We start from the raw sequence: 17,932 nt of genomic DNA on the forward strand, positions 1-17,932 counted from the left end.
TGGAGCTCGCGGCGGCGCAGGAATGGAGGCGCCGAGGATCTGCTGCTGCTGCCGGCCTCGAATCCGTCATGCTCCTGCTGGCCACCTCCCCTACCCTGCTGCAGCCCGGTGAGCTCCCTCTCCTCCTCCACGCATTCCTTGTATTGTGGTAGTCAGTTAGTCAGTCACTATAGTTACACTAGTACATAGCTTCATTACATGCTTCCAACCATGCCATCTTATTTTGTGTATTAATAGCTAGCTCTTCATCCCTGACAAAACAAACTATCCGTATGCTTTGTCAAAGCGTGCTCACCGAGTTTCCAATAAAATGACTCATTCTAGTTGTTTTTCTCTATGCTTAAGCATACCATGTTTGTTCCAGTTAAGTGCATTTTACTTTCTAAATAATTCAGTACCTGTCCCGTGTCTAGTTGTTTGTGTTTGCTTAAGAATTACCGAATCTAAACTCTGTGTTTATGCTTTTGTGTTCGAGGTGATTGTCAACCAACTACAACATGGCATGGTGACGTGGCCCGTGGGTAGTTGCTGCGGTGGAACGAAGCCCCATCGAATGGGGGTTTCCAAGTCTGTCCTTGCCTGGAAGCAGCAGCTGCATCGGGTGATTGCCGGCTGGCCGTGGCAGCCATGACGGCGGCGGCAAGGTGCCCTAACAGCAGCAGTGGCATAGGCTGAAGCCGGCGCTGGAGATGGAGGACCTCCTCCATGCCTTGGATCCTCCCCGTCAAGCTCACATGCCATGGTAAGCTCTTAATCTGTTCTCCTATCCGTGTTTAGACCTAAAAATGCAAGGTTCCAGCCTCCTCATGCTCGTGCTTGTGCTTGTGCAGATAAGGAGAAGAGGTTTGGTGACACTCCGTTTCATGTCTTTAGTTGGATTAGGGTTGAAGATTCTAGGTTCTGTTTACGGGAGTTCATGATTTTAATGGTTTCTAGCTTCTGTTAAATATTTGTGCTACAACGCTTGTATATACACATATCATGATCACATAAATAGAATTTTTCATATATTGGAATCTGTCCATTTCCTTGTGTGGAAGAACAAGCAAACACATTTTTTCCTTTTTAGCCTTGCATGAGTATTTGTTCAAACCGAATGCCTGCATTATGTGTTAATACCTATGCTGCAGTATATTTCAACTTTGTACACCTTGTCCCGGTTATGCTGCACTTTGTTGTGCTATTGTCCGCATCTACGTATTTGTATCATTTTTTACTGGAAATTGCATTTCATTTAGTTTGAATCTTTTAGAACATTTTGTATTTTGCAAGTTTATCTTGGTAGATTAACCATGTGTTGTGTCTCTTGTAACTATAACTCGCTTCTCTACGTACTGAAAAGATATGCTAAGCTTCTGTACGTTTGGTTGCAACAGCTCCATGGGTGAGCTGATGTGGGAGACGGAGAGGTTGAGCCGGAGGAGCTGCGCAGCTTGCCTGCCTGTGGCGACCACATGCAGCAGTGCTATCTTGCCGGCGACGACGGCCAGCAACGCCGCTACACCGTGCGCCCTCCTGCTCAGGCCTTCCCGCCACCCTGACTGAGAGGGCACCCCTGCCCCAGCCTATAGCTGCAGGACGACACAAGGCAGCAGCAGCTGCTGCTGTATGTGTTCATTGATGGGCTTCTGCCATTTGGAGGTATAAATCCTTCGCTTCAAGTGTATTTTTGTTGTAATCAAGTGTTGTTTTGGCAAAGCACCAAATGGATAAAATACGTAGCATGTTTTCACCACTGTGATATTAAATCTATGTTCAGCGTCCACTTGCCATATGGTATTAAGTAAGTGCTCAAGTCAACATCACTTATGATATTTGGATTTCTTTGTTCATAAAACCCAGTAGGTACTCTTCATATTTATGCTTCATATAAATTATCAACCATGTGGTGTTGTATAGTATACTGAAAAATTCGTTTCTGCAAGTTGACAATGAAGTAGTAAAAAGAAAATTTAACTTCTGAACATTCATAATCTTCGCTCGAACTATTTCCCCACATTAAAGAAGTTATAATTCGTCATCCATTTAATTCTGGAACAACTCAGGAACCATTCGTGTTAAAGTTTGGTTGCCATGGCTGCCATGAGAGTAAACCCTCATGAGCAACACTACCTATCTGGATGATTATGCATTTTTTGCTCTTGGTACAATAGAAGCCAGCATTTAGAACTAGAATTTCGATCTTAAGTATTCAGTTCTAGGTTTAAATCATTCATTTAGTTCAAGAGTTGATTGAAGTGTTGATGCTCACTAGTTCTAGGAACCGACCGTCTAGCCGTCCTATCTCCTGATCGTGCTTTCTGTAAGTGTTAAAGTTTGGACTAATGCATATGTTCAAATATTTTGGTATTACTTGCATATGAATTGATCAATGACTCCATATTTATTCTGTCGCATTATGCCTTTAGAGGTTATATTTGTGATTGTTTAATTGGTTAGAACCTAAATTATGGTCCAGCTACAGTGATGAGCTGCTGAGTGCTGTGTTATAATGCTAATGGTAGTCATAGTAATAACTTAATGATACAATTTGTAGAATCACTCATGTGAGACTCTGATCAGCAGCTGCAACCTCATCATTTCTTAAATGACTTCATGCTTTAATAGCATCCTATGAGATGGGTGAGATGGTCACGGTGAATGCAATATTTGTTAAGATTTTAGATCTTTAGAGTCGTTTAGGTAAAAAAGTCTTCTCAAGTTTCGTACCTCGTTCATGCAAATCCTTACAGCTTTGTAAAAGATGGGCATGGCAGGAAAATAGTAGAATTTAGGAGGGAGAACAGAATTGGCTGTGTAACATGAGCTTTTTATCTCTTAGCTTCTTTAACCTTGACCTTGCTGAAACACTATAAGCCTTATAGTTTTAGTGCACTCATCTCTTACCTCTTTATCTGTTGTAGCATATTGTTAGTGGTTAGTTAAATTTTGTTGACTGGTTCTGTAATCGAATTGAATCGGATGGGTCCCAGTGGCACTGATTAAACTTGCACTGAACTACTTCATTTATTTCCCTTTTCTTAGTCGCTGGAGATGCTGATTAAAACCTGTGGAGATTTTGTTCAGATGCATGTTGCCGAGAGGGATATACTCCATGAAATGGTGAAGATAGTTAAGAAAAAGGTATGTCCACACAGTTCTTGTCCTTCCATTTAAATAATAAGATTTCAGTTTTGATTTATTTTTTGTTTTGTAGCCTTGATTATCCTGTAAAAGAGAAGATACCCAGTCTGATAGGCGCATGGCAAGAAGCTTTTGGTGGTGCCCGTGCAAGATATCCACAATATTATGCGGCATATGAAGAGGTGCTGTTATTATTCACGTCACATGTATTTACATTTTGTTTATCTTTCAACAGTTTTCACCATCTGTAGTACTTCTTCCAAAAAGTATGAACAAAATAATACAAAATTCTTGTGTGCATGCTGCTAAAGTTTGCTGAAGTTTGTTTCTTTTGTTCAGTTGAAGGTGTAGGCAGTAGAAAGAAGCATATATGCATGTATGGATGCAAATTTGTTGGAGTTAGATGAGCTGTTCATCATGTTTATGTTTTCCTCCATGCATTTAGTTGGGTGGTCCGAGCTAGCACACACCGTAGGCTGCGGCAGTCTGTACTGACATACAGATGATCAGATGCTAGCTAGTAGTGTGTTAGCTAATTAGGAATAAGAGCATGCTAATTAGAGTGTATGTGTTCATGGAGGTTAGTCATGCCAAGCCGTTAGTGTCGCATGACAACATACATGTGTAGCAATGGCACTAACATGTGAATGTGCTGTTGGGCTGGTCTCATGTCTGTGCGTGGGTTTTGTTACAAAGCATTGTGACCAGTTTGTTTATTTTGACAAGTTGAAAAACAATAGCTGCTGGATTTAGTTTCGCACTTGACAAAATTATATTGATCTTGACTCGACTTAAATAACAATACTATCTGCTAGGTATACATATAGTCAATAGCAGTACATCCACATTCCACAGTATATATTTATTCATAGTATTACAGCAACCACAAGTGTAATATTTTGGACCTGATTCCATAGGCACTAAAATGCTTCCACTCTATTTTTTTTTTCATACTTCTCGTATTATTCAAGTCAAGATTGTTGCCTACAACTAAAAGATTAGTTGTGCATGTTTGATAATTTAAGTCAATTGCTGCAGCTTATTGTTGGAGCAAAATAGATTCAGAATGGCGTGTGATCGCTCCCGCCGAGAGTGGCTCGCCGTGGCGCAGGGATGGCGTCGGGAGGCACGGTGGAACGAGCCTGTGGCCGCTTGACCAAGCTGCTGCTGTAGGCGGTCCAGCTGGAGCTTCTGCCTGGGCGACCTCGCGCCCAAGCTGCTGCCGCCAGCCATGTCCCTAAGGTGCTGCTGCTTCTGGCCACCAATCCGAGCTGCTACTGCCTGTGAGGTATATCTTCTCCCCCTTCATGTGTGTAGGCAGTAGATGTATGCTTTTGCCAGCCTTGACGGATGTAAATTTTGTTATGCAATGCATAGGAAATAAATTAGTGTGAAGTGCTATTATCTACCGTTTGTTCTGGATCGTGTTTTGGTTTGCAATTGGTTGCCGAATTGTGGCTGAGAAATCGAATTCATTGTGACTAACACGTGGGATGCAACAGTTTCGAAAACGTTGATCATACTAGCTGGTATCCTTTGTCAGTTCCGCATTTTTCAGTTGGTAGACGATTGGAGGTTCAGGGGTCAAATGTAAAACTATCAGCACTGACTCTTGCAAGCACTAGTCATTTTGTTTTCTACTACCTCTGAAACTCTCTTTTTTCAGATAGGTAGTAAAACTGAAACCCCGAATGAAGGCTTCTTCTACAGCTTCTACATGTTGTTTCCCGCTTGAATATTGCTGATAGATTCCCGAGTAGTTACATGCTGTCTGACCTAGTAACCTAATATAGTGTTATTTCACGGACTGCAGCAAGCCAATTGTAGAAGCACTTGTTAGTGCAGGTTATTGCGCCCAGCTGCTCACATTCAGGCAGACTGCCCAGTGTCCATTTTCTGTGGCTGTCATGGCATGTTCGGTGAGGAGTAATAAACTGGATATTTGGAGCACCTGCCTTACATTTTTTTCTACTACTTTAATCAAATTGGCAAGTATATGCAATGCAGAGTGTATATAAGCAAGTCTCTTTACCTTAATGAATCAAACTATATCTTGTTCTCTTAGGTGCAAGCTTTGCATTCTTCCTGAGGATGCAGTAATCTCAGCTTCACCATGGGGGAGTAGTTCTTAATTAGGGTCACGATCCCATTTGTACTCAATTCAACAATGGACAACAGCTCAGGGTGAAGTGCTCTTCTTATCTGTTTTTTTTTTTTGTGATCGTGTTTGCTGTGAAATTGGTAGCCGAATTGTAGCTGGGAGCGGAAGCCATATTCATTGTGACTGACATACGTGTCAACTTGGGATGCAACGGTTTCGCAAACAATCTCCTTTCTTGAAATATCTCTATAGCTACTTCCGGATTTATCTAACTATGTCAGGAGAAGATATTAGGCCATCGAGGATTGTTCAGTGATGCCTATCATGGTTTTAAAGGCGCTAAGGCGTCTTAGAGTGGTTGGGGGCGCTCTGACACCTAAGCGATGAACGCCTAGGCGCCTAAAGCGGTTGATTTCCAAAGCGGGGGGTGGGGGGCACCTAGGCGACGCCTTGAAAACCATGCTGCCTAGGCGATTAAAGTTATCCGATTAGCGATTCAGTGAGTGCATGCAATATTTCCATACTTTTTAGAGGGTTGCTTCTCCCTGTAGAGGTTTGGACGGAAATTATTCATGTATGTTTGTTAATTGTGCTCGTGAAATTGGTAAATGTTGTGTAATATCTGAGTTATATCTTTTCCTTCAAAATATCATGTCTTCAGAACTCTTACCAGAGTCAGACTTCAACAGATTATGGTGTTAAGACAGTTTGCACTGATCCAATTGTAGAATTTTGTTAAGCCCAAGTGTATTAGTATGCACTAATGCACATGTCAACTCGAAGAGTACAAAATTGTACAATTCTTCTTTCATTTTTTTGTTAGAAGTACTTCCCTTGCACTATGTTGCAGGTATTTTATGATTTTGATTTACTGTATGCTTTTGTCTGAACTCTGAATAGACTTATTGATGCTTTAAACTATGAATAGACTTATAGATGCTTTAAACTCTGAATAGACTTATTGATGCTTTAAACTATGAATATATGTTATTATTTAGTTTTGTTTATGGTTTTGGTTGAACTATGAATAGACTTATTGATGCTTTATTGCTTATGTGGCATTTGGGTGGGTGGGTTGTTTAAACTTTTGATCAATGACTAGGAGTTTGTGGACATATCAGATATGCACTGCCTATATTGTGGTTAAGAAAACGAATCCCCGGAACCATAGAATGTGGGCATACTTTGGCAGGTTCTTTGTGAAATAGATCTGAAAGTATCTGGGTTTGATGAGTAGGAAAAGGGTTGGATTTTAACCGTTGGACAATTTTTTTGGCCGTGCTTTTCTCCATTGGCTGGTTATATGCTCTTAAAGCATACTGCCTGTTCCATAGATATCACCCGCTTGAAAGTATTGTTAGGTAGGTTACTGTCAGCCATTTTGATTTGATCACATACAATACTTTCAGATTAGGAGAGACACCGATGCCCATTTTACATAAATAGTTGTGATTGTTCTTGTACCTTTGGCATTTGCAGAGTATCTCAGCCATGCAAGCTTAAAGGTTCACCAAGTTTAGCGGAAAAAAGACCTTATTGACAAAGACATGGCAATTGTAAGTTTCCTCTTATTCTTTCTGCTAGCCGCTTATTTATAGTTCTGTACTATTTTCACTTACATTTTGATGCTTCTTTTTCTGTTACTGTGAAGGAAATGACAATCGGAATGTTGTAGTTATACGTAAAATCTTGTTCACAAATTCCTTCTATAATCTTGAGCTTGGTTATTCTCAAATGTTCCCTCACATATGACCTGCACTGCACGCCATGTAATGAAACTGTCTGGTACTTAACTGAAGTGTTTACTAGCTGTCTTGGTTATTATTAGCTACTATCTCTTGGGCTTAATGCTTGAAGATATTTTTATTCTCATGCTTGTTTAAGATAACAGCATTAGAGCTAGGTAGTGAATATACTAATGCCCTTGCATATATTTAGTTGTTTATATACTTCCAGTTTTAGATCTAGTAGTTTAAGTACAAGTATTGAGAGAGTTAGGCATGCCATCATATGTCTATAGGCGTGAAAATTTCGTTGACATTTGTCAGTATTGTTGCTGTGTTGACACATACAGGGGCTTCATTGTCTCTTTGGTAATTGATACTCGATAGTATATACTAATCCAGTAAACCTGCATGTTATTAACTGCTAAATCTATAAAACAACGTGAGAGCTTGTCCTCTTTTATGGCTCCCATACATGATGATTTGCCTGCAGCGCAAGTATGGTTGTATAGTGAAGGATAATGGGAGGTTCTGTGCTTGGAGGTGTACCTATACTTGACTAACTGAAGTAGTGAAGTGTAACTGGGGCAACTCCATCTGTTCCGCCATCCGGCGTCTGCGACACCTTTGACTCCATCTCCATCCGTAACACCCGGAGGAACCCAAGCAGAAGCGGCAGCAGGCATGAAGCATATCATGTACAAGGAGCCTATGTGTTATGTGCATTGTGTGTCGAATATATCATGAATTTTCGTGGTTATTCTTCCTGTGGCTTGGGCTATGTATGTATTGTGTGTGCTTTATGCTTGTGTGAGAGCAGCCCACCATTGATGTAGCCGGTACAGATAACATGTGTGTGTGAACTCAATGGTTCTTTTTTTGTTGAATGAAAGCTATAGTATGTACCTTTGTATAAACTCAATCAGATAGCATGTACTCCGTCTTATTTGGTTCAAACCATTCTCTCTCTAGCTGGTGTAAACAATGTATTCCTTAAGTCGGGAACAAGTTTTATGAGTAGGAAAAGGGTTGGATTTTAACCGTTGGACAATTTTTTTGGCCGTGCTTTTTTCCATTGGCTGGTTATATGTTCTTAAAGCATACTGCCTGGTTAATGGAATGACATGTTTCCAGTTTTTTTACTACGAAAGATAACCAAAGGTCAAAAGGTCTGGTTGGACTATATGTTTTGATGCAAAAAATACTAAGCCCAAGTACGTGTTTGTTCAAGGATGCATGCTTGTATTTCATATTTGGAAGCCAAACCATTCTCTATCTACACAGAAGCAGCAGCCACATTCGTACTCCCTCCTCAAGAACTCCATGGATATGGTGATGATGTCGCCTCTCCGCCCCATGTGTGTCGACAGCGACATGGCCACCGGCAACCTCACGATCAAGTGCTCTGCCGCCGTCATCGCTTCCCTCACCGATGGCACGCTTGCCTCCCCCGTCGTTGTCGCATGCAACAACAGCCGCGCGCGCCCTCGCCTTCCTTCTCCGCGCGCGCGCTCCGTCAGCCAGTGGTGATCGCCGAGATCGTCGTCGACATCCTCCACGCTCTGTCGCAACAAGGCGCCGGCCGCCGCCTCGTTTACCGACATGGCCGCGTGGGTGCTGCTGTCCCTCGTCATCGCCATCTCCCGGAGCGGAGCGCCTCTCGCCTCCCTCTGGGAGCTCCTCTCCAGCGCGGCATGCGTCTTCGTCCGGCGAGCAGTGAGACAGTGAGAGTGAGACCTACCGGCGTCGCTCTGCCCGACCAGGTGTCGCCCAGCTTGGCGTAAGACATGGATGTGACCACCATCCGCGGAGACGGCACGCTCGTCATTGCGCTCGTGCTATCATCCTCGGCATGCTCACGCCAGCGAACCCTCTTCAGCCCTACCACGCCCACGGTCGCCCCGGTAAGCCCGCTTGCAGCCTCGCAGCGACCGGCATGCCCACGCCCGAGCTAGTACGGCTTCGCCGCGAACGACATGCCCAAGATTCCAAGAACCCGTGGCCGAAGCTGGCGGAACCGCTACCGCGGTCAGTGAGAGCGAGACATGTGCTCGTGCACGCCCTCGGCGGCGCCATGCGCGTCCTGGGCGATGTCATTGCTTGCAGCTCTGTCCATCCATCCACGGCAACAGCTGAGCACGACAGCTTCTCCAACATCACAACAACAAGGAATGAAGCAGACTGGATCGTTAGCTTTGTCTTCAGGTATTTTGTCACTCGGTTGTGCCACGAGCAACGGCAGTGTCATGCCCGTACTTGTACGGTTGTACCTCGCTGGGCTTGGGTCCATGACCAGAATCGGTGACTGGGCTGGTGGCTACAAAACCAGCGATGCACAACAAGATGACTGAGCGTCGTGTCGAACAGAAAGAACTGAACCTATCATCTCTTTCCTCTATCCTCCTTCTGTTCTTCTTCCTCAAGGAGGTGTAGCTACTCTCCACAAGCGGCCTGTATCCATCTCACGCCCCGGCGATCACCGGCGGCGAGGTCCAAGTACGGACATGACAGACTGCAGCTCTGCAGCAATTTTTTCAGGGAAAATCTCTGCAGCTGCATATACACAAACAGCAATCAAAGCGGCTCGTTTTAAACCAGTTGCAGCCCGACTTCAACCCTCTTTCGGTTTAGATTTTACAAGGAGTTCAAATCCTTCCCGGTTTCAATCTCTGACTTGGTGCCCTGTAAATTGAATTCCCGAGTTGCAGCCAACCAAGAACTCCAGGGAAGCCGCCAGTTTTCAGCGGAAGCCAGGGATTCCTAGGATATCAGTTTTTAAAGAGGAGCCCAGCAACTCGCGAGTCATCCGCGAGCCATGGGGGTGAGTTCCTTGAACTGTAGTTTCTTTTCCTCTAGTTATTCTGTTTGTGGAGAACCCATCCCCTAATCAAAGTTGCTTCCTTAAACCTGTTTATGGGGGGAAAATCAAATATCTCTTTGGACGACATAAAAAATTGCATCCTTACACGAATATGGAAACTGTAACTCTGAGCTGGCTGAATCAAAATTGCTTCTTTCTTAATTGCAATGTTTTGATTGTGAAAAAATATCACCAAGTCTGTACCTCTTGTACTACATGGAAATTACATCTTTGTGATCGTATAGAAATTGCAACTCAGAGCCAGAATCAGAATTGTAAAATATCATCTATTTTGTACCTCTTGTACTATATCGAAATTGCATCTTTGACTGTATAAAATTTGCAACTCTGTGGCTGAATCAAAAAAGCTTCTTTTGTTCTCAATTTGCATTGTTTTGTTTGAAAAAATATACATCATTATGACTAGTGTAATTGCATATGTGAGATTCTCAATGTTTCATCTTTGAGTAGTGTGAAACTAACTCTTATTTGCCTCCATGCGAAATGCAGAAAGGCAGTAGAGATGATAGGATCAGCGCATTGCCTGATGACATTCTGGTCAACATTATTGACCGACTCAATGTCCCAGATGCTGCAAGAACCAGCATCCTATCCAGGAGGTGGAGTCAGCTCTCTGCTAAACTCTCTCGGCTGATAATAAATGCTCAGCACTTCCTACCTGAGGGCGTGTCAAACGTCAACGTGTCTGATGATGAAATGGTTCGGGTGAATGCTGCTGCAGTTGAAGCGACAAAGAGCATACTGACAGGCAGAAGTCCAGGTGAACACACCATCCGCTTCCTGTCTGCTGCGTTCTACTTGAGAGATGATGTCCCCATATCCATTGGACAAGCTATTGGTCATGTGATGGAGACACACTTGGTTGAGATGGTCCAGTTCAGTGTTATGACAGGGAAGGTTGGCACCGATGACCTCAATGATGATGAGCTGATCATATGTGGGAGAGAATTCATGCGGTTCTTTGATGCCTGTCAAAATGCATTTGGTGGTCTCACTAGTCTTGACATAGAGAATTTGAGATTTGGCGAATCAGACATACCCAACATCCTCATCACTTGCAAGCGGTTGAAGCATTTGCGCATGCTCAATTGCGACTCGGGTGATCCCAGTGCGCTGAAAGTTGAGCATGCTCATCTAAGTGAACTCAGTATCATCAATTGTTTCTTCGAACAAGTTATGTTGAACTGGCTCCCTCAACTCACACAGATGACATTTGATGGTTGGATAAATTACCAAGATCCACTAGTTCTTGGCCATGTCCCATTGCTCGAGACTTTAAGCCTCACAAATACTGGCTATAGTTTTCACAACCTGGTCAAGTTGAGTGAGTTTATTAGCAGTACCTCTATACGGGATTTGAAGTTGGGATTTAGATCCGAAAAGGTAAGGCAGCTATTGTCACTTTGCTAGCTGAGGCTTCATTTATTCTCCCCTCATCTCATCATGTGTTCATTTGTTACAGATTTGGGTGCAGCCAGAATGTCCAACGGAAAGTCTGGCATCTGTTTTCTGCCAACTAAGGTTTGTGAATCTGGTTAATCTTCCTGAAGGGTGTGATCTCACATGGACAATGTTTATTCTTGAAGCTGCGCCCTTACTGAAGGAGCTATACATGACGGTATGTGCTTTACCTTGAGATTTCTCTTTGCCACATGGACAATTTTTGTAAGATTTTCTCACCACATACATATATCTGCTCAATTGACAAATTATTTTTTCCTTTGTCCTATTGCTGGTATGCAGGTATGGGACCATGCATGTATGATGGAAACAGATGAGGAGACGAGGAAAGAAGAAATGTATAGCGAGAACAGGGGTGTGGAGTGGGACTCATCTGCATCTGATTTCAAACACCACAGTTTGGTCACACTCATCATCTTTGGCTTTGAATCTGAAGATTACATGGTGAGTTATCTCAAACGTGTTATGGAAGCAGCGGTGAATCTAGAAGACGTGTTCCTCTATAGTAGTTTAGAGTGCAACCACTGCGATGCTAAGCCGGCCAGGTTCCCTCGGACTAAAAGACAGAGGATGTCACTGAAGAAAAGAGTTACCGCAGGAATTGAGTCGTTTGCCATCATTCACTCTAGTCCAACGTTGAGGGATGATCATCTAGCAAAGATTGTGTACCCGGAGTGTTCACTAGAAATATCGAGAACAATGTTGCTAAGGCAGTAAGGTGTTGGGCATGTTTCTTATGTACTTTGAATAAGAGCTCCTAAGTTATTTTTTGTGTGGGTTATGTAACTTCTTATGACAAAAAGATGATGGTTATTATCATGAATTTAAATCGTGTCTCTCCACCCTCTAGATATGAGTAGATGTTAAATCTATTACTCCAGTATAACTACATATATCAAAGCCGTACACTTTTGATGAAACCACAAAAATTTGAGTTAATGTAGATATATTATACCCTATATCAAACTGGACTTCGAAAAGGCCTATGATAGGGTCAACTGGGAGTTCTTGAGGGAGGTACTCCTGAGAAAGGGTTTCTCGGCAATGGTGGTGCCCCGGCTATTGCGGTTGGTGTCTGGGGGGGGGGGGGGTAGACAGCTATCAATGTCAACAGGGAGATTGGTACATACTTCCGAAGCGCTAGGGGAGTGAGGCAAGGGGACCCACTATACGCTCTCCTGTTTGACTTCATGGCGGACTCCTTGGCTGCAATTTTGACGTGTGCCAAGGAGGCGGGGCACCTACGAGGGGTAGTGCCTCACCTAATTCCGGGGGAGTTACCCATCTCCAATACGCGGATGACACTATGGTTATGATCGAACCGACACAATTGGGAACTACGAACTTGAAATTCCTGCTTCTATGCTTTGAGAATATGTCAGGGCTGAAGATAAATTTCAACAAAAGTGAAGTCATTGTGACAGGGGTCTCCGATGACGATCGGATTAGGGTGGCGGATGCGCTGAACTGTAAGCTAGGGAGCTTCCCCATCTGATACCTGGGCTTGCCGGTCAGCGACAAAAGACTTTCGGTCGCGGACTGGTTCTTCCTCACTCGAGAAGGTGGGCCAAAGGATGGAACCATGGCAAGGGCTCTTCCTAGCATCTGCGGGGAGGCTCGAACTGACTAACTCGTGCCTGTCGAGCCTACCAATGTTCGCCATGGGGCTCTACCTTCTATAGGACGCGACGCACGGGGAGATGGATGCTTCCCGGGCCCGATTCTTTTGGGAAGGGGTCGGCAACAAGCGCAAATATCACATGGTAGATTGGGCCACAGTGTGTAAGCCGAAAGTGTTTGGGGGATTGGGAATCCTCAACACGAAAGCCATGAACATTGCGTTCATGCTGAAGTGGACCTGGAAACTATATCAGGGAGAGGAAGGCCTTTGGGCAAACCTCATTAGGGCTAAGTATCTTGGCGACAAAGACTTGTTCTCCCCAGAGGTTCCAACGAGAGGGTCTCAGATATGGAACACCATCCATAAGGTGAAATGGCACTTTAAGCTAGGGGCACGACACCGCGTCCGAGATGGGAGACAGACATACTTCTGGTTGGATTGGTGGACGGGGACGAGACCTTTCTACCTGCTTTTCCCACGGTTGTTCGCCTGTTGTGATAACCACTTCGCAACTGTGGAGGGAGTGAGGACGGATGCGGGGTGGAACATTAGGTTCAAGAGAACCTTTGGCACTGACGAGATAGTCGAATGGGAGAACCTTTGCAGGATCTTCGAGCTTCACCTTTGCAGGACCAGGTGTCTTGGGCACTGGAACCGTCAAGGGTTGTCTCCACACACTCGACGTACCTCCGACTGTCACAAGTGGCGTCAGGAAGTTTGGCGAACGAGGGTGCCGCCCAAAATCCGAGTTCTCATGTGGAAATTGATCGGGGGAAGCTACCATCGGCGGAACAAGTGGCCAAGAGGCATGGGCCATCTGACGGGAGTTGTGCTATGTGTGGCATGCTTGAGGACTGCGACCATATCTTATTCACATGCCACCTGCCCAAGTTTATGTGGGCAGGGGTGCGGGAACTCCTCCCATGTAACTGGAATCCGTCAGGGGTCCGTGAGTTCATCGTGATAGTCCAAGATCTCTTCGGACCTCTTCGTAGGCTAGCTTGGTTCGCCTTCGCATCCTTAGGATGGACGCTTTGGAACACACACAACAAGCTGGCTATTGAAGGAAATGTGATCGGGCATCCAGCTGACGTTCTCTTCACCTTATCTATTCACATGCAGAGCTGGAGGGTTCTGGTCAGACAGCGGGATAGGGACCTTCTGGACGAGGCGCTAGGCGAGCTTAGGCGGCTCTACGTGAGGATGAAGACGGAGGGCACCTGACTATCTCTGTTATCATGTCGCCTGTTATGGTTTTGTCCGCAGCGTTGGACAAGGCCAGGTACAATCCTAGCCAAAGCACTGGATCAGCAGAAAAGGCAGATACTAAAAGAACAGCTGTCTACTATTATGGTTTTGTCCGTTAGATAATAATTTGTGATGGTTTAATGTGTGATAATTGGTGCAGCATGTTTAGGTTCATATGAATCAAACCCTATATATATACGATAAATACTTTCTACTCCTGAATGTAATTACACTTATATTTAATATATTACCATACGGAAATATGTACGATACTTTATTAGTTTGAGTATGTTTTACACTATATCTAAGATACTCTATCAAGTTTGGTGAAAAAATGCAATTGAACCCATAGTTTGCACTATATATCCGAAGTAAATGCATATATATACGTAAAAAATGAGTCTACGTAAAAACGTTCTGCCTATAAATTGTGGCACAGAGAATTGGATAACACTCCAAGTTGAACACGCAGAACTCAGTGAGCTCAGTATTATCAGTTGCCGTTTTGACAAAGTCGAACTCAAGTGGCTCCCAAGACTCACCCGGGCAACCTATGCCTGCTGGGTCTCTTTCGACGAACTACCGCTGTCATTTGGTCATGTCCCATTGCTCCAGTTTTTGAACCTTACAAATGTTGCTCTTAGTTTCCAGAAAATGGTCAGGTTAAGTACGCTACTTTGTGAGACATATACACAAGAGCTGCGGTTGGGGTTTAAATGTGAAAGGGTAAGTTTGGATGATTTTTTTTCTGGCTTCATTTGTTCTCTGCTCATCCTACCGTGTTTTTATTGTTGCAGATTTGGGTTGAACCAGAGTGTCTCTCCCAAAGGCTGGCATCTGCGTTCCACAGACTAAGGATTGTCAATCTAGTTAGCATTCCTGAAGGGTATGATCTCACGTGGACATAGTTCATTCTGGAAGCTGCGCCATCCCCGGAAGAATTCTACATATCGGTATGTTCTTACCTAAATCTTGTTTTTTTATTGGTTTTACACCTAGAACTTGTTCTGGTCTTTTTATATTTGAGCAGTTGCTCTATTATTACCCTTGCTTGGTTGCACAGAGTACAGATGTTCTATGTGCAGCAAAACTAACCTGTTTCATTTACCTATGTCCTATTGGCGGAATGCAGGTAATGGATCATCCGTGTGAAATGCAAACGGATAAGGAGAAGAGAAGGGAACTCTTTCTTACTGAGAAGAAGGGTGTAGAGTGGGAATCGCCTAGATCAGATTTCAAGCACCGCCACCTTACCAAGCTCATCATCTTTTGCTTTGAGTATTACATGGTGTGTCATGTCTGTCGTGTCATGAAAGCAGCGGTCAATCTGAAGAATGTGTACCTGTATGATAGGGTTGCATGTAGCAAGTGCCAACACATCAACCCTGTAAGGCCTGGTAGGCTTCCACGCAACAAGAAGAAATTGAATTTAATGAAGAAGCTATTGTTGCAGGGCATCGAGTCACCTGCCAGAATTCACTTCCTGATCCCTTCTCCTGAAATGGATGATGATCATGCTGCAAGGTTACCGTAGTGTTTCCGTTAAAAGTCTGGCTTTTCAGGAAGTTTATGTATTTCTATAAATTAAGTATTAGAAATAAACACGGTGTGCACACTGTCACCTTCACACCGTTGGACAAAGTGTCTCCGGAGATCACATAATAAAACCATTTGAGTAGCACAATAGTTAGAATAACATATACATATTCAACCAGATTACAAAGCTCACGATCACATAAAGATCATATCATGGGAGAGAGAGATAGACCACATAGCTACCGGTAAAGCCCTCCCCGGAAGAGAACTACTCACTCCTCATCATGGAAGTCAGCAACGGCGATGAATATGGCGGTGGAATCGATGGAGATGGCTCCGGGGACAATTTGGTGCCGGAACAGTGTCCCCCGAAACTTATGTGTGACGGCTGGACGGAGGGTGGACTGATTTAGGGCCGCGCCTAGGCCTGGTCTGGCCGCTATGTGGCGCCTTCTCGTCTCTTCGGCTTTTGTTTCGTCCAATTTCAAAAATATTTCATGTGCAACTTTTCTGAAATACAAAACAGCAGAAAACAGAAAACTACATTGTGACATCTTGTCAATAGGTTAGTGCCGGAAAATGTATAAAAGTGCAACGAAATATAAACAAAACATATATAGATTGGTGTAAAATAAGCATTGAGCATCAAAAATTATAAATACGTTTGCAACGTATCAATGGCTCAAGGACATGACGATTGACCTCTTTAAACCTTTTCTGATTGGGCAAGTTCAAAGAAGAAACACATACCTCGCTTAGATCCGTCACCGGCGAAGCAAATATGAGCGCCACCTCCTTCTGCAATCTTTGACGACGAGCCCGATGTGCCGCCCTCTGAGACTCCCCACCATTCCTTTGCAGATCCCTTCCACTTACCGGCGTAGGTGAACGGTAGATGTATCGCAACGGAACCTGGGATCCCGACGGCGCTTCTCCGGCGAACCCGTAGTTAGAACCCTCATCGGATGACTCAGAGTCGGTCCAGAACTTGCTCTTGCTCGCTGGCGCCGGACTCTTGGCCGTTCCGATCGACTCCGGGGGCGAACAGGCGGGATCGCCTGCCCCGTCGCCAGAGCCGCGGGAAACGGTCATCTTTTCGTGAAAGTGCATCTCTTTCCCGGCTAGGGTTTGTATGGAGGAGAAAATGAGGGTGATGAGCGCAGGACCTCTTTATATACGCCGGAGGCAGGTGAGGGGTGCGGCACGCACGCGTGGCATTGCTATAACTTCATTGCCAGAGGTGAGCGGCAGCCGCTCGGCAGGCGAGGCATCGCCATTAATATGGCGCAAATTGCTGAAGCGACGCAGTGGCGCCAGCGCGCCTGAGAAGACGCATCGAGCCTAGATCGCTACCAGGCGGGTCCGCCGAAACGTCCGAGCGAACACTCGGTTGGTCCATGCAGCGGCCGCAGAGACGTATCCGGGACGTATATTTGAACCAGGTTTATGTCTCCGCGAACAACACGATCAGTGCAGGCCGGTGAGCCTGGGCTGAGTGTCCGTTTAAGTCGCTCCTTTGGAGATACCCTAAAGACCGACGCAACGATACATTCAGGGGCTGGCTGTTTACTCGTCATGTCTTAACAAGCAGCAGCCACATTCGTACTCCCTCCCCAAAATGTGTGCTCAAGAACTCCATGGATTAGATACGGTGATGATGTCGCCTCCGCCCCATCCCCATGTGTGTCGACAGCGGCAACCTCATGATCAAGTGCTCTGCCGCCGTCATCGATTGCACAGTTGCCTCCCGCGACGTTGTCCTCGCCTTCCTTCTCCGCGCGCGCGCTCCGTCAGCCGGAGGTGATCGCCGAGATTGTCGTCGGCATCCTCCACGCTCAGCCGCAACAAGGCGCCTCCGCGTTCTACGACATGGCCGCGTGGGTGCTGCTATCCCTCGCCGTCGTCATCTCCCGCAGCGGCGGTCACCTCCCTCTCCGGCGCGGCATGCGTCTTCGTTCGGACGCTCGCCGTGAAGCCGCTCATGCATGGCGCCGCGTGGGTGACTGGTACTTTCCCGGCGTCCAGGCTCGCCATCTTCGTGTTCAGGGAAGGACGCGTCCTGCATGGCGTCAAGACACGGTCACACGGATGTGGCCACCGTCCCCGGAGGCGGCGGCCTCGTCATTGCGCTCGTGAACACCAGGGGACTTGTCGCCCGAGCTTATCGCCTTCAACTTCAGCAGAGAGCAAATCGGTGCACAAAACATTGTGACGTCCGTGAAAACGAGGCGATCAAG

General features: G+C 45.2%; 1 protein-coding gene and 1 long non-coding RNA gene across 4 annotated transcripts; both read left to right on the forward strand.

Annotated features, from left to right (window-relative positions):
- Nucleotides 1-723: 723 nt before the first annotated feature.
- On the forward strand, nt 724-8,009 carry LOC124688871. 3 transcript variants are annotated; one of them, XR_006998657.1, is made up of 7 exons: nt 724-742; nt 831-1,641; nt 3,025-3,123; nt 3,197-3,305; nt 4,162-4,411; nt 6,704-6,780; nt 7,442-8,009. It is a non-coding gene; the product is annotated as an uncharacterized LOC124688871 (long non-coding RNA). The 3 variants fall into 3 exon arrangements; XR_006998655.1 differs by lacking the exon at nt 724-742 and having other exon boundaries at nt 779-1,641; XR_006998656.1 differs by lacking the exon at nt 724-742 and having other exon boundaries at nt 779-1,641; nt 3,067-3,123.
- A 1,648-nt stretch (nt 8,010-9,657) lies between these two features.
- Nucleotides 9,658-12,060, forward strand: LOC124688872. Its single transcript, XM_047222487.1, has 4 exons — nt 9,658-9,769; nt 10,319-11,212; nt 11,292-11,447; nt 11,573-12,060. The coding sequence occupies exons 1-4, from the start codon at nt 9,764-9,766 to the stop codon at nt 12,005-12,007; spliced, it is 1,491 nt and encodes a 496-aa protein (XP_047078443.1). The 5' UTR covers nt 9,658-9,763; the 3' UTR covers nt 12,008-12,060.
- Nucleotides 12,061-17,932: the final 5,872 nt, after the last annotated feature.

Source organism: Lolium rigidum, chromosome 2 (genome assembly GCF_022539505.1).
Source record: "Lolium rigidum isolate FL_2022 chromosome 2, APGP_CSIRO_Lrig_0.1, whole genome shotgun sequence".
NCBI lineage: Eukaryota > Viridiplantae > Streptophyta > Magnoliopsida > Poales > Poaceae > Lolium > Lolium rigidum.